The following is a 25152-nucleotide window of genomic DNA, read 5'->3' on the forward strand; positions in this document are numbered from 1 at the left end:
AATACTGACAACTAGTGTTGTAACATACTAAACAAGTCGACAAGGCGTTTTAAACTATTGTTGCCACGGAAATTATTTACAATTTTTTAGAGGATACCATCCAAAAAGAACATTGCTACAGGTTTATCTTACTTTCTTATTATGAATACCTCAACATGAAATGAGTTTCGAGTATATTGCAATACGTTTCGAGTGCATTTTGTCGAATTTTGGTAAGTATAGGATATTAATTTATCTTAAACAATAAACTTGAAAGCGATAACATTTTTGAATAGAGAATGAAGAGACCTTTCAAACCTACACTACAAGCCTATACTTCCCATTTGAAAAATTGTGAGTTGAACCTGCCATTCGACGGGGGTTGAAGTTAGGGGTAGCATTTTTCCGTTGAAATATGTCAAATTATAATTTGAATTTGACGTGTTTCGGGAAACATGTACCGTAACCGAATCCGAAATAATGAATTTATTCCATTTGACTTTTACACACTGTATAAACGTAATGTATCTAATATTTCTTTAAAACTTCATGTGGTTTCCAACTACTAACTATTATGATAGAGTAGGTACACATTCTCTATAACAGCATTTTCCACAATAACAGTGTCGCGATTCTATCCATTCATATCGATTCGGTGTTCAGTTTTCAAAAAATTTACTATATACGTCGACACATTCGAAAAGCTGTACATGAAAATATATTTATCTCACTTTTTGTCAAATGCAAGAAAAGCTTTCTAAATTTTCGTATGGTCAAGAGAACGCGTAGGTTGTGAGAATTCTCACGTCTATTCCCAGATTTGACTATATACGTATGTGTATAACATACGTATGGTGACGATTTTTCAAATAAATTACTTTTTCTGCCTTCTTCCGTCCACAGAACGCCACTGTGGACCACCCCGTGTCCTGAGGCCGCCCGCCGCATACAAACCGCCTAGAAAGTATCCACGAAAATATAAACAAGGCATAAACTGTTGTAGTTTTCACGTGTTGCGCCGTGATATCGGATCCGCGATAAGTCAACGCAAATATTTACCTGTAGCCGAAGCAATCTTGTCGAAGACGACCGCGGCCAAAATACCGACATAAAACACGAATGTGCTGAAATGAAAACCGAGACGGTAACACGGCACATGTCGTGACGCCGTGTCTTATATTTCGCGTTACACATATTGTCGATTATAGCCCGGGAAAATTAAGAAGCAGAAAAAGACTTCTAGAAACGGGCTCAAATATTTCCGAAAAATTGTTTCAAAAATAATATATTAGTTACTTACAAGACATTTATTTTTAATTTTAATCTATTCTCAGAAAACTGTGTAGAGAACAAAATATTTTTGAGTGGTAGGAGTACCACAAGAGTACTTTGGATTCCATTTGCGGTCAATTCACATGAAACATCATCCTGATGCTGCGCTTTGATCTCAATTTTGTCAGTTGTGGTTTGATAATTATATAACCATGAGAGTTTAGATAACCGACTTGCTACTTTTGAACATTATCAGTTATAAGAAAAAAATATTATTCTAAAACAACATACACATTCAACAAACACATATTCTAAAACAACAAAAACTAAAATAAAATATTTGGGTGGAAAATCATATAATTTTAAGAAATTATAATATAGTGACTTCGTCTCTAGGGAATTGACGAATATGAGTTTAATGAAGAGAGCGGTTTCTCAAATCATGTCATCCTTCATTTGTCTCGATTGAAGCGTAGCAATGAGATATTTGTATTTTTTTCTACTAATAGATTGACGAATGTAGCTGTTACTACGTGGTAGGAGATCATCATGAAAAATGAGACTTAAAACTTCCTATGTTTTTTAATACTTCTATTTGTTACTAACGTTATTGCAGTTTTGTCATACAAGGACATTTTCAAACAAATACAATAAACAGTTTATTCCTATTGTTTGAAAATGTCCTTGTGGGACGACACTGCAGTAACGTTGGTTACAGATAAAAGAGGTATAAAACCTGAGCAAGTTTAATTTTCAATCTTCATTTTTTCTACTATTTTGAATTGACAATTCAAAATTTTCAAGTGTCCTCAGATTCCGTAGAAGTATACACCCACTTTGGTGTTTCATTTTAGCTTTCCTTAACAAAAGATAAGAACATTTTTGTTCCATCGTAGATTTTCTTCTAGCTGAGATAAGAATATATTTGTTACATTTGAAATTTCTTCAATTTTGCAGCACCTTCAGATTGAGAATATTTTTTTTATACTAGGCCGAAGTGTCCTTGCAAAGTACATCCCAAATGAAATCTTTTCTAGCGAATCAATGACTTACCACCACAAAAAGGGTCACAACCTGTTGAATGGGTTCGTGAAGCAATATAAATCCTAGAAGAAGAACTATTCAAAATTGTTTCAAGAAAAGGGATAACAAAGCCTTCAGCTAGGTATTGCTTTCTTTTCTCGAGGAGCTAAAAGTGGAGCTTTTTCTTTCATGTTTACTAATTTTTTTCAACAAAAGATTCTGATCAAGTTGATACTGGAAAAAAACGCAGGATCGTGGGAATCGAGCTACTGATACTCTCAAAAATAGTTGAGAGAATAGTACAAATAGTATATGGGATGAAGAAAATAACTTTCGTCTAATTTGTACTGAGTGTTACGACCGGTTTCGGCTTGTTAAACTATTCTCAAGTAAACAACATTTTGTCAAAACAAGTTCGTAATTATACAATGATACAAGCAGGTGCCCGCAATAGGTGTATTGTCTATTTAAGGACTTGTTTCGACAAAATGTAACAGTTTACTTGAGAATGTTCTAACAAACCGAAACCGGTCGTTACAAATAAAAAACTTAGTAGAAATCGAACAAAAGTTATTTCCAAATAAATAGGTCATCAATCCAACAAGTACAAATAGTACTGTAAAATATACAATTAATTACAATTACAACATACAATTACAATTAATTAATTAATGTATTGTGGGCGTGGTACTTGATGAAATACAATACAAATCTATACATTTATATTGATGAAACAATAAATATTGATTACAAGATAATTCAAAATTAGTTTCACAATCCCCGCGCGCCTAGAATAGTGTTTTGTGTTATTCATTTTTCACCAGAGGCTCCAATTCTACTTATCACTACAATGTGGTATTGATAAAAGCGAACAGTTGGGGATGTTTCACACAATTTCCACCTGAATTACCCTCTCCATCAATAATCTTGTTTACGCGAACACAGTGTTCTTTTTCGTCGTTCATGCTTACTTCAATATTCACCTGCCGAAGCGGCGACAGGTGCTTCACACGAAACTGTCAAAAGTCATTTATTTTATAAATGATCTTTATATCCCTTTCGCAATATTAAAAAGTTATGGCAGCTGTCTGAACGGAGGCATACCGTGCTATAAAAAGCCGCGGTAGTATGGGGAAAAGGATTAGATGAGTTTTATACACGCGTGAGAGCCCCAATTTGGAGGTTAGGTCGTTATTAATGGGGTCTTATGCCATGATTTATGGAATCCGTGTTATTTGATGATGGAGATCTTCAGATGAGTCGGTTTTACCTGGGAGATTAGTGACGAATCAATTTATTCGGTTATGTAATGATCAATGGGTCGTGAAGCTGGGTAAGGAAGATATTAAATACCAACCCGATTATGTTTTTTTTTCATGGAACAGGTCTTCAAAGTAACAAAGGAATTTTTAAAACAAATTGATACAGGGACCGCCGTCATAATTATTAATTTTTAAACAAATGAGTGGATTAAGTTTGATCTTCTTGGTTAGAAAATACCGTTTTTTATTGTAACTTCTAGTATGTATTCAAATAACCCTTCATTGTGAGAATTTCACTAAATAGTTTGCAAAACGTGTTGCATTTTGAATGACTTTTCATATTTTATGAAAAAAGTTCATATATGACCGTTGTCCTGACTGCCTTCGTTAACAAGTAACGGAGGTGTCACAGTTCTACTAAATATGAAACATGAAAACATCTCCTCATCTAGTTGAATTGTGATTGTCGTCAGAGTCTTCATATTGATCAAACGGGGTGAACTTTTTCCCAAAGAATAAACGAGCATAGGAGTAGTTTCTGGAAAGTGAAGACCCAGGAGGGGCATAAGCCTATATCAAGAGCCGCACAAGCAAGCACAACTGAAACTCAAACTTTTTAACAAACACTGAGATCAAAAACTAATCAATAAACGTTTTTTATTCAATTCCATGTTTGCGAATCATCTGCTGATAGAGAGTCATGAGTTCATGTGTTTTCTGATGTTGAAATTAGTTAGGTTATACGTGAACTCAGGTAGTTTTCTTTCATTACATGTACATTTAATCAGTCCTTTTGTAAAATTTCTTTCCGAATGTTCAAGTTAGTAATTATGTCACACCTAAATTTTGGATTAAAATAATTCTTTCATGGAACTATTTGGCTATCTTACAGTAAAACAATTTTAATTTTTTTATGAAACTATAAGAAATACGGAGTAAGGCAGCTCTCCTCGAAATTTGCTATTAATTATTTATTTCCAAGTGCTTCAAACCATTTTGTGATAATAACGATTATAACAATATCATTAAAATTTTCCAGGAGTTTCGAGGCCAAATATTTTGCAAAAATATTCATCCTGAACACGTTTTCCATCAACCCTCTCCTACCATAAAAACCGCAATAAATCACACTCCCTCACATCCTGGCGACAGTTTTTCCCTTCTGACCTACATCAAAATCGTCCTTAACAGCTTTCAGGCTGACGTCTCACTGAAAATTCCTTCTGAAACTTCCGCTGAACCGAATACCAATTCTTTCGCCGATGCGGTATACGGCTTCCAGTAGATTTTTCCAGAATTTGAGTAGATGGCATGAATCGAAGAGTGTCAGAAGATGTCGGTCAGTTCAGGAAGTTTGCTTTTCACCAATTTTCCGAGTAAGGACCGATAGGAAGTTTTCGCGTTGAAGAGTAATGGCGCGTGGAAAGGTATTTTTCACAGTGAATTGGTCGGGATGTTTCTATATTTTCGTTCATTGATATATTGGGTCACTTTAGTAATAGTTGAGTTGAATATTACTGGAGTTTTTTCCCAACACTAAATCGTTATTTTTAACACCTCGACACGTGTTTCGATCACCAAGTGATCATCTTCAAAGAGGAAGATTAAAACTCTCTTTGAAGATGATCACTTGGTGATCGAAACACGTGTCGAGGTGTTAAAAATAACGATTTGGTTTTGGGAAAAAACTCCAGTAATATTCATTACTACACCAAAGATTCCAAACAGTGCATCATAAATAGTTGAGTTTCCAAAGGTATACTCTTTGAATTCCACTGTGAATCGTTTAGTGAAATCCCATTTTTGAGTTTCTACTTCTCCAAGAAAATCTTAAATTTTTCGAGACACAAAATAATAAATTTTTCATTTCCAATAGATAATATTTGGTTATTTTATTTATGGAAATTTTTTATATGAAATTGGTGATTAGGTTATTTTTTTGAAATGATTATGTCACTTTCAGTTTGTACTTTCACAGTACTGTATGTTCTGGGTAATAAAGCAATAGTTGGAAGCTAAAATAGTTTCTTATCATAAGAACTTTTTATATTTAAATTATACCGGTGTATTGGTTGAGTACTGCTTGTTTTTGAAATACCTGTTTCCCCGAAACAGGTCTGTAAGTGGTCTATTCGATTGATTATAGCGAGAGAACGAGACACATCTGTATGATTAGGTATCTATCTTCAATGAAGTAACTTGCATAAAATTGTGGTATTAGCTGAGGAAGTAGTTGTCAGATTCTACTGTTGCAATTTTGAGAGAAACCGATATTTCGGAATTTCCTTTTGAGGCATTCTTTTTCTTAACAAGTGATAAGGAATGAAACTATGTGGATTAGAGAAAAATGAAATAGAATTAGGCAAGGCCTAGATTTGCTTATATTTGTGAACCAATAAACGAAAATACTTGTACTGGGAGAAATTTTCACCCACTATCACAAGTATAATAGTGAAATGCAAAAAACAATGGATGAATTGTGAATTTCCAGGTGGAAATAGAAAAAACACAACAAATAAAACTTATCGGAACACCAACGGGTGATGAAATCTAAAAGAAGAAGAAATTTGGACTGTTTATCAACTTCAACTGATTATTGATATATATTATAAATAGATTTTTTTGATGATGGTCCTCGGTATCCGGTATCCCCGGATGGTCGGTCGGTAGCCAAGCGGTTCGGCGTGGGTGCTTTGTTCACTCACTCGAATTGACTGCCGTGTTGGTCGGTGGTTCAAGCCCTAGTCTGAACGATCAATCTTCACTTGCTATCGTCCAACCCGTGTTAGGAATCACACGTTAAAAGGTAAGACCTCGTTAATCCTTAGCTCGCACAAGTTTCAACTTCTAAGGGTTGTCGTTCCTAGGGGTACGACAGCTGGTTAACGGAAAAACAGATTTAAAACAGATTTTTTTTTATTATTATAGCTGAGATGACTTTTAAGTATACTGTTAGCATTTTCAAGTAGTTAAATGACTGTGGAATTCACATTGATTCAATACTCGAACTTGAGGTTACAAAGTTTATAAATGAAATGTGTACCTATAACTTCTACTCTTGAAATCCCAGTCAAAACACCCAACTTTTAGAGTATTTGTGAATCATTTTTTCCTGGATTCACTCCCTTATATGTGGTTGTCCGTTCATTCATATGGAAAAATATTCGCCAGAAAAGCCTCCATCGACGATGTTCGATGCTACTTGCATATATTATCAATGAGTTAAAATTAGTAATAATGAATAACCGTATTTCGAATAATGACATTCACTGAAGACGAGAATACTAATGATCGAAACGTACTTCGAATCTCCAAAATTCGACAAAAACATTGCTGTTCACATTCAAACAGACTTTTATTTTTTGTCACAAATAAACCAAATTGAAAATTGATTTATTTCCGTAACATGCGTTGAAGTCATTCAAAAAATATATAAGCAAAACTCAATTCAAACACATATATTTTCATTATAACCGTATTCCATTTCATTATTTTTATAAATATATCGAAACGGATATTTCATGGACATTGATTGATACTTTGTTTATTCAAATCACATTTTTCCATTCGCGAATATATTGTCACGGCGAATAATGCAGATAATCCATTGATATATTGAATGATATTCATTCATAATAAAAACCGAACGAAATTTATTTATGGACGGTCTGATTTTCCATTAATTGTGTTTTTCTGTTCAACGGAATTGTTACAGAATCATTTTATGATCGAATATCGGAATGTTAAAAGTTGAATATTCCGTGTTGAGAAGAATATTAAGTGCTTATTGAATTGAAGGTAATTGTTAAAAATATGTTTGAAATATGTCTTTTCCGTTAACCAGCTATCACACCCCTACGAACGACAGCCCTCAGAAGTCGAAACTTGTGCGAGCTAAGGACTAACAAGGTCTTACCTTTCAACGTGTGGTTCCTAACACGGGTTGGACAATAGCAAGTGAAAATCGAGCGTTTAGCCTGGGGCTTGAACCATCGACTCACACATCGGCCTATTGACTGAGTGAACAAAGCACCCACGTCGACCCGGTAACCGACCGACCTTACTATTCGGAGGTTGTCAAAAGAAAGAATATTGGCATGAGTTTCGATTTCATAAACTGTCAGATCTAATTGTATACCAGTCACTGACTTGTAATTAGCTTTTGTGATTGTCAAGTCCAAAAAGTGTATATTTCTATTTATTCATTGCAATAATAGAAATGCCATGAACAATAATTCAGAAGTCAAGCAAATAAGCCCCCATTCACTTTCGTTCGACAGATTAATTGCAAATGACAATTTATCCAGAGTTGTGAAATTGTAATCTGAATTATCGACAACTAGCGACGCGCCCCGGCTCCGCACGGGTGCAATGCTGATACCAAATATACTAACAGCTTTTTTGTCAGAAGAAAATTCAAACATGCTTTCTTTGCAGGTTACTCGTGAAAGAGCGATATATATTGGCCCGGTACCGCCGCAACCGCTATACCGCCATTTTGAAATACTCAAGCGCGTCAGATTAAGATATATATAGTTCATCTTTATGTTCTAGACGTGCTGCCTCATAATCTGACGATTATCTAGAGGGATTCGCCCAATCTGACAAAAAAAAATTCAATTTTTTTCAATCATTGAACTCAATTAATTGAAAAGCTCATGAAATAGCATGCGAATAAATAAGTGTATATTTTTTAAATAGAATACTTGTATTTATAAGAAAATAATTAAAAAAATATACTCAAACAAATTAAATTTTTTGTAATTAATTGAATAATTAATCATCATCTTCATCACGATCGAGTCTCTGTGATTAGCTGTGATGGCGTCATGGCAACAGAATTCAGAGTGGGGACGGAGTGAAGTAATAGATAGAGAAAAAGTGAAAGAGGAATAGAAACGCGGAGAGAGAAATATAGGTATCACACGGCTGTTCGAGAATTTTTGTTATTTCGGGCTGCGGAAATCGTCAGATTATATATTTCTCGTTATACTTGAATTATTTTCTTCAAAATAAAAAAAAATAGCTACGCTCGAAAATGTCGAAATAATGTTATTTTTTTACAACTTCCCTTTTTTTACGTTACTCTCAAATTGTCAGATTACTGGAATATACACTTTTTAGTATGTAATTAATTCACCCTACCTTAATCACACGCGCTCGAGAGTTTCTGATGATAACATTTTTTTTACTAATCTAATCCTTTAATTTCACGGGCGGCTTTATATATGAGGCTCATATTTGGTGGAGGTACTTAACCGAGTACAAGGTATCCCCCTTTATATTAATCTGCCGCGCTTTAGTAATTCCTGAAATCCCCGCTTGGGCTCCCCTATTATCTGGAGAAGTTTGTCATCTCGATTAGACGGCCTTCCTTAAGGATTTAATAATTAAAAAAAAATATTGTATTTTACAAACAAATATTCGACAAAGTTCTCAAAACTTGTCTGAATCATATCATAGTAAGAAAGCCAGTCAAAAACTCTTTAACAAATCTTGATGAAAACTGATCTGCAGGAACATAATACTTTAGAGCATCACTTAAAATCTGGTTGTTCAAAGTTCTCAGTTTACACCATACTTATCAATGTCTGGCCGCGAGCCGCATTCGGTTGTGCAATTCATAAGGGAGAGATATTGCGGAAGATTAGTTTATGATTAATAATGCAAGTTTGCAGGTAGAATATTGTTAATTTCTCTCTACAAATCAACTTGCGAATGATATATTTATGTAGCACCGGTTGCGTTAAAATATTCAACTCTTATGAAAACTTAGTGATGGCACAGTCATGTTAGTCAAAATTTGGATTAATTAGTCGTTAATATATTAACGTTATAACGTTAGACAAATCAAAAAACAAATCTGTTTGCGAATCTTGCAAAAAGAAGTTGAACATCAGTTGCGAAATAATGTTCTGTAAATGAACAAATATTAAATGATGTAGATATGGATATGGTTCATTAAAACATTTTTTTTTCATTAATTGATTTTAAAATATATGTATCAAAACTCGTTGAAATGTATAGGGTTTTAGGAAACTAACCGAAACATCATTGAAATGTAATTTGACTTATAATTTTCAAAATTAACATGTTATACAATTATAGATATCAACTGTGCTATTCAGAAAACAGACTGAGAAAATAATCTAAAATGACCCAACTTCGATTCATTGAACATCCCACCCTGCAAAGACCCAATACGGTGCACCATTTATTTCAGAAAAAACCCTAATTGGATGTTTTTTCTTTGACAAAAGTCCGAAATTAGCACAAAACCGCGCACCAGAAAATCATTAACAACTGTCGGCCTCCACGGTGAAATTTCCTTAATTGTGTGCACCTTTCCGAAGAAGACGAGAAGAAGAAGATAAGAGCGACATACGAACGCCCTTCGCTTGTTTCGAGTTATTTTTAAAAATAATTAGTTTCGGAAGCTCTAGCGGCTTCGGGTACGTTACAGCTATGCCAAAGTAGGACTCTCGAGAAAAAAATGGGGGAGTAGCTAATCAGCCAATTCGGCGATTTCTTTGTGAAATATACCTAATGAAAAAGTTGCGACATAAAACATTATTGTAATTTATATTGAAAATGACATTACAGATATGTCATCCTTTAATGTCACAGTTATTAAGTTATTTTTTGGTATGACAATTAACAAATACAAGATGAAAAGAGTATAAGACTTCACTTGAAGAGGAAAAAACACAGAAACTTTGTCAATGAAAATCAATAATAATAATACTATACAGAGATAAATACTGGCAAGTATTAAACGAACTTAGGTTTTATATAAGCATTCGAAGATTGAAATTATCATTTAAATTACATCAGTATGATGTCGAAAATAATTATTTATGTACAGCTCAAAAGTTATCTGAAGACGGTATAACAGTATAACAGATGATAAACAGTATCACCGAATCATATAGAATCAATAATTATTAAATACTCACTCAAAAACCAATGGAAACGAAATATAGACACACATCATTGAATAGATTTTCAATAATGAAATGTAAAATATTCAAGACTTTGGATACACATTCTTTTCAATTCCAATAATTGATTCTACTTTATATGTAAAAAAAATTGTAAGCCGTAACGGGATGCCTACCAGATGTGAAACATCAATAATAATATTTTGTGACCCCTGTGATTAATGTTGGGTACTGAAATATTTATAAAAGTGTGCCTTTAATGTACTAGTAAATGTACAGTAACATTTAATTATAAATATCAAAAATATTCCAACTTGATTAGAAAATTAATTAATTATTCAATTTTTTGATGTTCCTGTTAATGACAATTTATTTTTCAAGCAAGTGTTTTAGTGCATTATTATCAGAATGAAATGAAAATCAATTAATAAATAATTCAAAAATGAATTTCAATCTACCAAGAGTAGATTTTACATTTACTGACCTTTGAGACAGACCAAATATACGGGGACTTAATGCGCAGGTGAATAAAATTAGTAATAATATAAATAACTCACTAATGACTTGGTAGTGGGTCATACTGTGATTTTGCTTTCTTTGCAGGAGGCTGCTTACTTACACTTTCTAAATTATCATTGTCAGAAATATTTTATATTAAATTATATTTGAAAATTATTCATTAAGTAAAACACAAGGTTACTTATACTGTAGCATAGACAACTGTATATAGGCTCAGTGTGTCGAAAGAGATAACGCCGAATCAGTGGGAAGAGAATCGCATAGTCGCTTGCGCATAGCGACCCGTCGCCACCGCATGCATCGCCACGCCAGCAATCGGTTTTACGTGCGGCTATAGATGTTTCACACCAAACATTGTCAGAATACAACAAAAATTGGCTGAACAAAAACTACAAATTCTAGATATTGTTAGAAAAATTTTGCATGATCCAAATATTATTTCAAGCGTCAAGACCCACAAAATTATAGAAATATGTAAAACTATAATTATTTGACGGTTTTAATGATCTGTTAGATGTCATCAATCACTTAACAATCTTTGAATTTTTCCATTGCCAGTTATGGAGGATAAACTTATGGAGGATTGAGATTTTAACCATAACATTCGAGTATGCACTGGCTACTATGCCAGTGGTAACTAATTTCAATTGTTACTATCAGCACTTATATAATAATTGAATTGTTCAATCACGATGACCACTTTGATATAAATATTTATTGGTGATCATGTATGTTGATGTCGCCCCTAACAGCCGAGTAGCCACTCCTATGATCTGACTACCCCAGACTCCTAGTGAGTATTTTGAGTCGAAAATCATTAACAGCAGAGCTACTTCAAGACAAATTAAGATCGGAGGTAAATGTTTCTTTTGTCGTACAGAGACCATCTACATTTTGTCGGCACAAAAATTAGTCGGTATATATCATACGACAGTCAAGAAAATACCAATTATTTGTGCTTGAAATATATTCGCTCTAAACGAGCAGATTTATGGTTTGCTGTCCAGTCTGACAACCTAGCAGGAGATGAAAGCTATGCAGAATGGCGACTATTTGAGGAAACCATTAGGGATGTTAGTCAAAGTGGAGTTAAGTACTAGAAAATATCTGTCGATAAATCTTGAGGGGTGACTCACCATAAACGACGATTTGCGATGTTGGTGCCATTCTTTTTGCGGCAATGTTCTCAGCGACGCAGGTGTAGTTTCCATTATCCTGAGGCCGAGCCTGTCCGATAAGAAGGTGGCCTTCACTGGTCACTAGAACGTCTGTGTCGGGTTGCAAAATTTGATTGCCTCTCAACCAGTACACGCGCGGAGGTGGCATGCCCACGGGAGGCATACATTTCAGGTCGACTTGGTGGCCGATCTCCACCATATGCTTCGATTCGGGGTTCACTTCGAACTGCTTCTTCAAATCTGAAACAAATGATCAAAAATTAACGTCATATGTAAAACATTTTTCGAAAATAATTGTCAGACATATATTAAAAAAATACTTTTTGTGAGATTTTCACTGAACAGATCAGAACGTGCCAAAGGAACTGAAAATAGTACATTTTACTTAAATGTTATCCCATGCCAAGAGGGGGAAAACGATTATTTACGTCCGCGCCATATAAAGTTTTCTATTACAATTTTTATTTTCACGTTCGTGTTGTGAAATTAAATAAATAAGATGAATTGTGATTAGTTTATTGAAAAATAATTAAGTGTAATCACAAAATCGAATAGGTTACAAGTAAAAAAAACTAATGGGCTTATCAAATGACTACTGAACAAAACAAACTCACATTATTAGAAAAAGTTGTGTCAACAAGCTCACGAATTGAGAGATTGAATTGACTTAAAAAAACTGGGAACAAACGCCGTAATTTAGAATAAGCTATTCCAATGATTGAAACTTCGTTAATCGACGATTTCAGAATACATAAAAAACTATAATTAACTAGGCTAGTATTCAAGTGATTTTTGAATATATCTACCAATATTCAAGATGTGAACTGAGATTTTTTTAATATACCCTTCCATGAATATTACTTGAATTTCTTTACCCACCAAACCTCTCGAATATGATCACTTGGTGATCGAAACGAAAAATAACGATTTGGTGTTGGGAAAAAACTCCAGTATTATTCATTACTACACCAAAGGTTCCAAACAGTGCATCACAAGCATACCCTTCCATAAAAGCATTTTAGTACGCCAATGTTACTACAACGTGAAAATGCCTTTGAAGATTACCAGTCGATTAAATCTGTCGATAAAACTATCAAAACAGCTCTATAACTTTTCTCTCTCATGTTAATTGCTGATATTAGATCTAAACGTTGGTAACTAAAAGGTTTCACTACGACGTTGGTATGTAAACAAAACCAATTTAGATTATCGCTGGGTTCATGTGGAGAAGGAAAATTAATGACGGATTGCGTAGCACAAAATGAATGAATGCGTGGTTCGAATCGATCGATAATGAGTAGGTATTGGATCTTCACGAAAAATGCCAACGTGAGGGTGATCTATGATGTGCACTGCAAAAAAAACATTCAACGAGTGACAATATGGCTATAATTTCGACTTTTGAGGATTTTGGCATTCTACATTTATCCAATTCATCAAAGATAGCCTCGTAATACACTACTCAAAATCACTTAAAGTTCCATTTCCTATCTCTTCGACTTTTTGGAATGGTAATTATCGAATAGAAATGTCTGAATATAAAAAATTTAAAGATATTGAAATAAAAACTAATTCATTGATAGATGTAGCCGTACTATGAGATCATCATGAAAAATGTTTTTTTGTAACTTGCGTTGTTGCAGTTTCGACTGAACATTTTCAAAGGAAAAATGATCAAACTCAAAACAGAACCTTTCAAGTATAGTAGTGATTCGACATAGCACTTAAAACTGAATGGAAAAGCTTTGAGTGACAATTTGAAACGATGAAAATCAAGAAATATGTTTCATTAATGTCAAGATGCATCGTAACTCTAGCTAAACAAAGCAAAATACAGTAAACAGTTCACAGTTTTCCAGTACACCATACTTCATCAGTTGCCACCGTATAAAACCTCAATTTCCAAACAATAATCCAACAAAACCTTATTTAACCATGGCTCTAGCAGAGATAAGCAGTGTTCTGGATGCAGCGCCTCCTACGAGGCAGACATTCTTCAAAAACAACCTATAGACCAAGATTTTGATTGTCAAGTTGGCGGGAATTCGGTCAGAATGTTGAAAAAAACCAATTTCTAAATTGTCGACGTTTCGAAACTTTATTGTTTCATCTTCAGGACTCTGAAGTATAAGAACAAGACATACATATTAAAATGGAAATTTACAAAGCAGTTCTGTTAGAAACAAAATAAATCATGTAATGTAACAATCGTTGAAAAATAATAAACGTTTCGAACACTTTACAAAAAAACAACGTTGATGAGTACTTACATTTAGGGCGGCTTTCCGAGTTGAAGGGTGAAGTGAATAATTTTGACATAAAATATAAATACGTACACAGGTTCCTGAAAGACGTTGACACAGATACGAAGGGATTAACAATCTGAACTGTAAATCGTTCTTTATAATTCAAAAAAACCCATGGAAGAAATGAGAATTGAATTTGGAAAAAGCAGTCGGTTAATGATTCCAAAGTTAGTTATTGTTTGATTTTGTTTATTAGATTGAAATATGAGGTGTGTTAGTTTTCAATATCCGACCTTTTGTTAACGCATTTTGTTCCATGTTTTGTTATCATTTCGTTAAGTTGTCTTATTTTCAGTATCGTCTGTTGTCCTATAATACTGACTGATTCGAAATCAAAAGTATGAAGGGACGATTTGTAATGTTCTGCAAGGCTAGTAGGATTCTTCATTGTTTTTAGTGGGTTGTGTATGCTTTTACAATCCCTGCTATGTTCAGTAATTCTTTGTTTGAGATACCTGCCTGTTTGCCCTATATATATTTTTCCACATTCAGCACATGGTATTTTATAGACAATATTGGATTTCAGGTCTTTTGGTGTTTTTGTTTTTATTCTCGTGAATAAATGATTTTTAATTGTATTTTCAGATTTCACACTAATTTTAAAATTTTTATTTTCTAGAGTCTTGCATAGTTGTGGTGTCAGACCTGCTACATACAGTAATTTGAAATATTTAATGTTCAACGGTGTTTTTTCTTTTTTTTTTGTTTATTTGTTCTGTCATACTAATTTTTTAATTAAAGATCTAGGATAGCAATTCTTAAGTAACATAGTTTCTATTAGTTTGAGGGTTTGGTTTTTTAAAATTCGCATGTGCTAAATGTGTAGCCCTGTATTTGAGATTGTTGATGATGTTTATTTTTTGTGTTATTGGGTGTATAGGGTGGTAGTTTATAAATCTTTCAGAGTATGTTGATTTATGGTACCAATCAGTTATAATTTTGTTGTTAGATTTTATCAGCAAAACATTCAGAAAAGCAATTCTATTATTTTTTTCTTCTTCAACACTGAACTGAAGTTTGGGATGATAACTATTGAATTTTTTGGGAAAGAAAGTTTTTGGCTTTCTACTACTCCATCTGATACAAAAAAAATGGATGAGAGAATCTTCCAAAGAAAAGAAGGATTAATCAATTTGAAAATAAGTAACTCTATACATGGATGTGTAGATCATGCAAAGAAGTAACTTTCAGACACAAACTGAAAGAAAGTCCTCCTGAAACAGCTACTTTCATATAAACATTGAATTAAACGAAAGAAAAAATTCTTATATAACCCTTTCAAATCAACTATTGAATGTTGTTAACATTCTATCTACGTTTTCTTTTACTGTTACTCGTTACGAACTGGAATAACTCAATGAATGCTTCTAAAAGGATAGTAGTGTGTGGTTCTATTAAATGCCATTTTTCATTAACAAAACTTAGTACTAGATCTATTGGTATGTTGGTGAACAGAGATACTACATCCTTTGATATCAAAATGAAGTCGTCTGGTACGATAACATCTTTCATTTGATCGACAAAGTCAAACGAATTTTTCACGTAATGGTCATTTTTTATAAATGCATGTTTGAGGAGACCATCTAAAAATTTACTTAAATTATATGTAGGTGATCCAATAAAACTGACAATTGGGCGTAATGGAATATTTTCCTTGTGTACTTTAGGTAAAAATATATCTTCGGAAAAATTCACTTTCCCCTTCAACTCGGAAAGCCGCCCTAAATGTAAGTACTCATCAACGTTGTTTTTTTTGTAAAGTGTTCGAAACGTTTATTATTTTTTAACGATTGTTATATTACATAACTTATTTTGTTTCTAACAGAACTGCTTTGTAAATTTCCATTTTAATATGTATGTCTTGTTCTTATACTTCAGAGTCCTGAAGATGAAACAATAAAGTTTCGAAACGTCGACAATTCAGAAATTGTTTTTTTTCAACATATTGACCGAATTCCCGCCAACTTGAGAATCAAAATCATATTCAACGGTCGCCATCATATTCAACTATAGACCAAGGTTGTTGAAAACGACTCGATCTCTTTGGCAATATCGTTTTGAGGTTCAACTCAGTACACCTCGAACTTTACTGTTCAAGAACACTTTCATTTGGAGAACTGCGTTTATGTGGACTTAACTTCCTGAGAACGTTTTTCCAAATGAATTTAATCTACAGCGATTCAAATCCAGTGTGAATCGCTACTTTCGCACAGGCACCGCTCTTAGAGCGACTTAAGGATTTTCCAGTAGTGCTTGTGTTTTGTTTTTAAAAATAATCTCGCTGAAGACTTCACATGAGAGTAGATAAAATTAAGGACTAGATTATAAGAAACTTATAGATTCATTGATTTTTTGAAGTTAGTATGTTCATTAGTATCCTGAATTTTTGAAAAAAATATACAAGGTGTGCGCTGTTACGTTTATTCGGTATCAATAGCTCCAGAATTCCTTATATGGATTGTTATAGACTGTTTCTAATGAACTTTACATTTAAAATGAATAGGCATACACTACATCAAATCCTGGGCAACACCTGGGCAATTATCTGAAAATAATTTGAAGTAAGTTGACAATAAATTGATAATTTCATAGTTTTGGAATCAGTTACATATATTGCAATATTCAGTCAGAAATAGATGTTGAAATAATTATGAAAATAATAGTAATAATGAAACATAGACCATCAAGTTCATCAAAACTCATACAGCGTTCCTATTTTCATCAAGCAATAAGGGTTACTAATATGACAGATTACTTGTTTTTTGCAAAGGAAAATTTATATATTCTAAATTTTCACTTAAAATCCATTCTAAATTTTTAAAATAAAAAAAAATGCTTTTCGACTGGCTCATGTCACAAGTTTTTGTATTGCACGTCAGCATCAGTGATAAACAGTTTAACAGGATTATTGAAAATTTCATTTGCATTGAAGGTAATACTCCTACTTTTTGAAACATTTTTGGAATCACGTCGTACTGATTTCAACCAAGTCTTTCATTTATTGTCTTCACCATGGCATAGAAACGTTGGTACTTACATGGCATTATAGTTCAATGGCAACTCATTGAAATTGCACATCCTCCTCAATTTTATTCAATATCTAATATGAAACGAGCATAATAACTTCACCAGTCAGCAAGATACTTTAACACCAAAAAGGAATAACAGGATTCAAGCCTGATGGAGAATAAAGTCCATAGAAATTTGACCATCTCGTGGCCAGTTCAGTGGCTCTCTTATAATTTTTAAAAATTGTCTTCGGAAAATATTTTACACACACGCCAATCAAGTACAAAGTTTTTGCCATTAAAACAATTCTGCAAGCGGTCTATTTTAGAGAAAAAAAACTGTTCACAAAGAAATATATTTTCCGGCCATATCTTCGTAACAGTTTTCCTGGCAACCACCTTTATTATCTTTTTCAACCTGGATAAAACGTAACAAATCGCTCGACAAATTTATAACATCTGATACATCGAGGCGCCCGCATCTATACATTAACCTAATTTTTGCGGATCCGCATGGAATCAGGCCAAGACACGGTCTGTTGCCAATCTGATACGTCAATTTGAAAAGTTCGTTCTCTCATAAAAAAGCCCTAAAAGCGTTCCTGTGTTCATCGATTCACTTATTAGATCATAAGGCGCTGCGGTATTTTTCGAAACGGTGAAGAAAATCGCTCAGGACTTAAGTGGAAGATAACGACATGGGCGTAGAGGAAAAGGATATTGGTGATGGAGGAGCATCCGATTTGTGATACGAATTTGCAGGAACCAATAGTGTTACTTTGTGGCTATGAAACTATTCATCACATCAGGTTTTTGGGGTGTGTTACTATGTTAAAATTTCTGGCTATTCATCCTAATCTTTTATATACTTTCACTTTCTTTGTTAAGACTTCTCTGCGTGAAAAAATTCTCACTTTATAGATATTTGGACCATTTTATCAAAGAGATAAAGAAGCCAAGTGGATTTTTTTCGTGAAGAGTAATAAAAAAATACATTTATTCACTCAACAAAAATGACTAAGTTTACCCAATTTAATCGAAAACCTCAACAACCAAAATCTATAGTTAGTATATGTAGCCGTAACTACGTGGTAGGTAATCATAATGAAGAAAAGAGAAATGAAACTTTCTATGTTCTCTTTCTTTTCTCTTTCATTTCTCATTTCTTCAATATATAGTTCTCTTTTAAAATTTTCAATTAGTGCTTTCAATATACATATTTTCGACTTTATTTTGCTATAGTGAAATAATTAGGTATTCCCTAAGAGAGATGAATTGCAAGATGAGTCAAATGGCCCACTATTTCAAAAGGATCTTAGTTCTTTTCATATCTACTCCAATTCAGTTTTGTTTCACCAAGTCCTTACAGTTTCACGGATCTCTCTTCATAAAACCAAAGTGAAATTTGGAGATAAATATTCAGACTGAGAACATGATTTATCGATCTGGTAAAGGTTTGCAGCATTATCACTGTGAATTAAATTAGAAAATGAAGTAATATCATGAATTACGCATTATATTCCTTAAAATGACTCTCATAAAAATGTAAGAAAGAACAAAATGTAAAGTAAAATATTTACCACCCGAAAAAATTCAGATGTATCATCTGAATGTTTTTCTACTGGGAAATACGAATTTTCTATACCACTTCTGAAGGACTCCGAACGAATTTACTTTTTATTCAACAATTTGTTACTCAAAATCATTGGGGTGATTGAGACAAAAATCATGTGGATGTTTTCAACTGAATTCTATGTATTTAGGTATTGTGAGAACTGAAAAAAATACTCAAAAAATCCCAGAAGGTCAGGTTATTTTTCAAAATACAAATTTGTATAATGAAATACGGGTTTCTTGGGCTAGCTTGAAGTCATAAATAAATGCTTCGAAAGAAGCCTTAAAGCAGCTCTGCTTCACAATGGCAGCTTCTATGACTCCATTCCTATCGGTCACCAGGTACACCTCAAAACCTACAAAAACCTTGGATTCATTCTTTGCAAATCAAAATATAAACAATCTGGGTTCACCAAATTCCCTTGCTTTTTGTGTCGATGGGATAGTAGAGATCGAGCAAATCACTGGACCATACAGTGTTGCCCTCCAAGGGAGTTTAACGTTGGTGAAAAGAGCATCCTGCACGAAACGTTAGTGCCTCCTCATGAAATTTTGCTACCACCGCTTCACATAAAGCTGTGATTGATGAAGCAATTTGTTAAGTCACAGAGGTAGGAATTGTTCCAAATACTCAATATCAAAGCTTCCAGGCTTCTCGAAGGCAAAGTGGAACCAGATATTAGATGGCTTATGACTGATCCACAATTCATCATAACCATGATGGATCCTCAAAGATAAAGGTGGATTGCCTTCAAAGAGGTCATAGAGAAAATTTTAGGCAATAAAAATACTGTAACTACAAACAAATTGTCAAAAAAATGTTGAAAGCATTTCAAATCTAAAGAAATGAACTTCAAACGTTCAAGCCAGTCTCAGATACACCTACACAGTAGGTTGAATGGCCTCTGACATCTATCAGAAAACAATTACTAGCCTGGCTAATACCACGAAGGGCGGTGGATTATATCCGACAGGCGTCAGTGCAGGAATGTTAACAGAAAATTTCCTGCATATGTAATTGCCAATACAACTGAAAGAGTCGATCTTCAATTTTGGAACGGGCACACTTGCAGACCGGTTTCGGGCTCATTAGCCACTCGTCAGTGCAAGATAGTGGCCATCATCGACCTAAAGCCAATGATATTCCATAATTGATAATCGGAATTCTTTCAGAGTATTTCATTCCTCTTCATAAGTTGGAGCGAACAACAAAATGTCACTCCATCTAGTGGACGAGGTACTAACCAACTGCATATCCGAAATTTGCCCGATTACTCTGAATAAGGAAGAAAAACTTTCTTATTAGTCAGTGGGCTATGCTTGAAAACAGGCAGTAAACAAATCTAAAGAAATGAACTTTAAACGTTCAAGCCAGTTTCAGATACACCTACACAGTAGATTGAATGGACTGACGCCTATCAGAAAACAACTACTCCCCTGGCTAATACCACGAAGGGCGTTGGATTATATCCGACAACCTAGTGTGTAGCTGAGACTGGCTTGAACGTTTGGAGTTCATTGGTTCAGATTTGTTTGCTGCCTGTCTTGAAGCGTATCCCACTGACTAATAAGGAAGTATTTCAAGCTTGAGGTTGCCTAATTAATTTGAAAGTATATTTTCATAATTTCCACCTCGACTTCTTTGCAGAAAATGTAGATGTGAGTGGAGAGCAAGGTGGAAAAAAGATACCAGGAAAGATGGAGCGTGTCAATGATGGCAGACTACTGTTGGACGAGACCTTACACGAGACCTTACACAATTATGAATACATTTTTTTTGTTATTTTTTTATTTCAAGATGATAACTTGTTCAGTATAGATATCTAGGTTATCAGAAAACGTGACAAAATGACAGCCATTTTCGGATTCAGCACACCCAAAAACATAAGAACTACACAAGAAAAACAAAACAGCTCTCGATATTTTTTTGCAGACTTGTCTTATCTAACCCACAACAAAGTAACATCCATCTAACCATCCTCTCCTAAAATCACCTCCTTATCCCGTCATGCCACTCTATTCCCACTAAACCCGTTTCAATTAACGATACCCATCGATGTCAAAGCATCTATCCCGGGCACAATTCGAGAAGAATCTTCAGCCTCCCATACGGTCCGCTCTAACGACATACTCAGACGCCGGATTAGGAGATCGTTAAGAGATTTGGAGAAATCGCCCGCTAAATACCGGAGGATCAATTCGGACATGTCCGTCCGAGTATAGCGACGCTTGGCGTCGGAATCCGATACCACTAGAGCGTGTTGTTCGGGCGCAAACCAAATACTGTCGATAAAGGTCTGGGGTGAGTGTTTTTGTAGGATCGAACGGGTAGTCATGTAACTCAATATTGAGAAATACTGACATCATTTTTATTAACCTTCCAATGTCGTGCTGATTTCTCAGACCTGGGTATAAATAATTCATTCATGCATTTTCCAAAGCAAGAGTACTTCACCATTTGGTCACTAGTCAGGCTTCTGTTATATACCTATATAAAGACATATCGGTTGAAAATGCTTTTGGTCTTCCTCTTGAAGATGATCACTTTGTGATCGAAACACATGTCGAGGTGTTAAAATAACGGTTTGGTGTTGGGAAAAAACTCCAGTAATATTCCAAACAGTGCATCACACGTATGTAAATATTTACTTTCTGATAAATTAATTGTCCATTTTGAGCGTCACCTGTCCCAAATACTGTTCTCCTATTCACTACTTTCCCCGTCCACTTATTTATCATCGGATTCGTCAACATCAGTTTCATAGTGGATTATTTCTTCTAGCCACAACCTCTTTTGTTTTCTCTAGTAATAACTTTTATCTCAGATGATTTGCAAATATTAATTTGAGGTGAAAAAATCGGTCTAAAATAAATACCTCTCCATACAGATTATCTGTTGAGAAAAATTATATTCAAGGGCACATACCAGTTTTGTCTGTAGTTACTAGAATACAACACCCCATTAATCACACAAATCTACTTTTCTTTCGAATCTTCCATGAAATCATAAATACCCGATCTGACACAGCATGCCCGACTTGAAGATTGAAAAATATTTTAGGAGGATATAATCATGTCTTGATGATACTAGCTTGGTTAGCAAAACGCCCGTCAAAATAGAGCATTTTTTTTCTGGTGAGGGTGCTTTCAATAGATACATATTGTCAATTTTTTATGTGATAACTTCTTAAGGGACAGTAAACCGCTTCGTTACCTAACGCGTAACGCACGCATACGCATACATAATAGTACAAAACTAACAATTGGATTATACTACCCATAATATATGTACATACATGAAATAATTAATAAAAGATTTTATTAATAATAAAAGATTTTATTAATAAATAACCTTTTCTTACATTATTATGAATAACATTCAAATAATAACCTGAGCTTTTTTCAGGTTAAACAGTTTCAATATTGAATAGTTCAACTTAAGTTAGCTTAAGATATCACCGCTGTCGAGCGTCCCGAGACGCACACGTTTTTAACATGCTTTTCACATATCTCTATGAGGAAAGGTTTGAGTATTGGGTCCGGTGATTATGCTGGTTATATTTTGAATTCTGATCTCTCTGTCCATCGATTTGAAAATATTAAGTTGAAGTACAATCAGACACTGATAAAGTAGTGTGACAAGGAATTTATCACATTTGTTGAAACTTGAGACTATTTGCTTAACCAATACACAAGAAGTATTTGTCTTTAATTAAATTATGACAAAACATAAATATAAGAGTACTAGATTCAAACAAGTATATTGAAATAATCTCTTTAACAACAGTAGATATAATACCATGTAGCTTCAAATAACTGAATAGTTCATTAATAATCTCCTGACTTCACATGAAAAGGAGTCGATTGCTTTGAAGTATTGATTACTCAGGAAAACCACACCATGGTATGACTAATCAAACACTGTACTGGTGTAATTTGAATGAATTATAGGGGATGAATAAGGAAATGACCTATGAGTCACCGCAGCAGAAGGGTTTCTCAAAAGACTAATTTTCAATAGGCCCTTGCGGTTATAAGGAAAAAGAGCGTTCGGTTTCATTTGACAAACGAGTAATTTTCTTTGCATAGTCTTCACATGATTATCCATCTGCTATATAGTAACACGAAAAGGTACAAATATTGCTCAGGGAGACGACATTGAAATCATGACTGATTTTTTGTTTTTAAAGGGTAGCTCTAAATTGCTGGTTCTTAGATATATGTGAAATACGACATTCATTCATTAGTACTTCGAGTGAAACCATTTCATACAAGACAAATTCAACAGTTTTTCCAATGTAGAGATCCACGCTCTACTAACAAATCAAAATAAAAAAGTTCCCTTGAGTGTTTCTATCACGGTTTCCCACGTTATAAAAAAGCGGTAGTACCCCTAAAGTACAACGTTTAATAGTTCCCCGTCGAAAAAGCATGACATTATAAAATAATTAATACTAATTAAAAACACAGTACTGCTTATCGGATTCATCTTGGTAATGGGTTAATTATACAATCGATTAACATTCGAAATGGTTACTAGAAACCTTAGCTTGGGTCTAATGGACAGTGTTTATAACAATTTGTCACTACAGGGCGCTTAGAGGTAACATTTTATTCAAAGGTCTTTCACTCAAGGCTTATTTCAATGACCAAAAATTATTAATTCTTTGAAGATCAAGAAGTACAAAACCAAAACGATTTTTTTACAAAAAAGAATAATTATTATATTGCACTAGTCATTTTGATCTCTGATCTTTATTTGAAATTAAATTTCATAAATCATACATAATGCAAAATCATGAAGTATGTTTGTTTCATATTATTTACCATATTTGCTGTGGTTTCACGTCATGTTCGATGACGTTATTCTACATCAAATATGGCGGACCCCAGCAAAAATACGAAATGAAAAATATGGATGGATACCGTTTTGACTTAAAAGATTTATTTTATTTGGCTCATACTTGATGAAAACTAGTGAGTTTTATTCAAATAAGTTCATTTCTAATCATCTTTCAATAATTGAGATGTTCAATTTCGAAAGATATATTAAACTGGCAACCGAATTTGAAAAATACTTTGTTACCATGGCTGCAACGAAAACTATGCAATATTATCATTATCATTATTTTTATCCATAAAATATCATATTTCAAAACTTATTATCATATTCCCGATGAAGACAAATTCAAAAACATAAAATTCATAAAAATTGGCCTAGTCGTTCTTGAGTTCTTTTATTATTATTTCAATTGATAGAATATCATTTTTTATTACTCATTATCCTATTCCCGATAAAGACAAGTCCAAAAATCATAAAAATGATCCAGTCGTTCTTGAGTTCTTTCATTATTCTTTTTTTCATATTCAAACTTTTAAACTTTCCCTGAACTTCCACACTCAATTCAAAACCAGAATTTGCCAAATCGAAGCAGCCGTTCTATGTATATATACATAGAATACAAAAAAAATCGCTTTCACAATTTTCACCTATTCCTCGACCTATTTCATATTTCGTCTTCATCAATATTATCAACACACTGTCCCGTCACTTGATGAAAATTCATAGCAGTTTTCATGAAAATAAAGGAACGTTTCGCTATGCAGGGGATTCCTCAGTAACTTGCACTATGTAGCTACGTCAGCTGTTATTTGTCAAAAGATACGATTAGTTATGAACTCTATAGATCACGAATCTGTTATAAGTTATTACAAGTCGGGTAACTCTCAGTATATATGACAGAAAAATTAGGAGACGAGAAGGATATTTAAAAAAGTAATCACCGGATAGTTCTTTAGCAAAATTAAATTACCCAACGGGCAAAAAACTCATGAAGTGATTGCTAATAGAAGTGAATGCAAGCAAACATTTTTTTGTTAGACATTCTAAGCATTTGAAAAATAAATAACTATTCACTTCCATTATAAACTAGCTCCTCGCTGTCGCACCCAACGAAGCAGCAATTCATTACAATATTTTGTCTGCAGTTCAACGTCCGTCACTAATTTTATCTTAATTGTTACTGTCGAGCGCAACTCTTGTATACAGT

General features: G+C 33.8%; 1 protein-coding gene across 5 annotated transcripts in view; it reads right to left on the minus strand.

The window, feature by feature from the left end:
• The window catches only part of unc-5, a 706638-nt gene that overhangs the window by 159373 nt on the left and 522113 nt on the right, over positions 1-25152 (minus strand). For 4 of the 5 annotated variants that reach the window (XM_074184449.1, XM_074184448.1, XM_074184450.1 and 1 more), the window contains one exon: positions 12133-12414. In XM_074184449.1, coding sequence (XP_074040550.1) covers positions 12133-12414 — 282 coding nt within the window. Of the gene's footprint in view, positions 1-12132; positions 12415-14444; positions 14558-25152 lie in introns of those variants that run through there. The other variant, XM_074184451.1, reaches the window with a different exon arrangement.

Source organism: Leptinotarsa decemlineata, unplaced genomic scaffold, assembly GCF_025532065.1.
Source record: "Leptinotarsa decemlineata unplaced genomic scaffold, Ldec_3_MD MMD2_tig00026354_RagTag_RagTag, whole genome shotgun sequence".
NCBI lineage: Eukaryota > Metazoa > Arthropoda > Insecta > Coleoptera > Chrysomelidae > Leptinotarsa > Leptinotarsa decemlineata.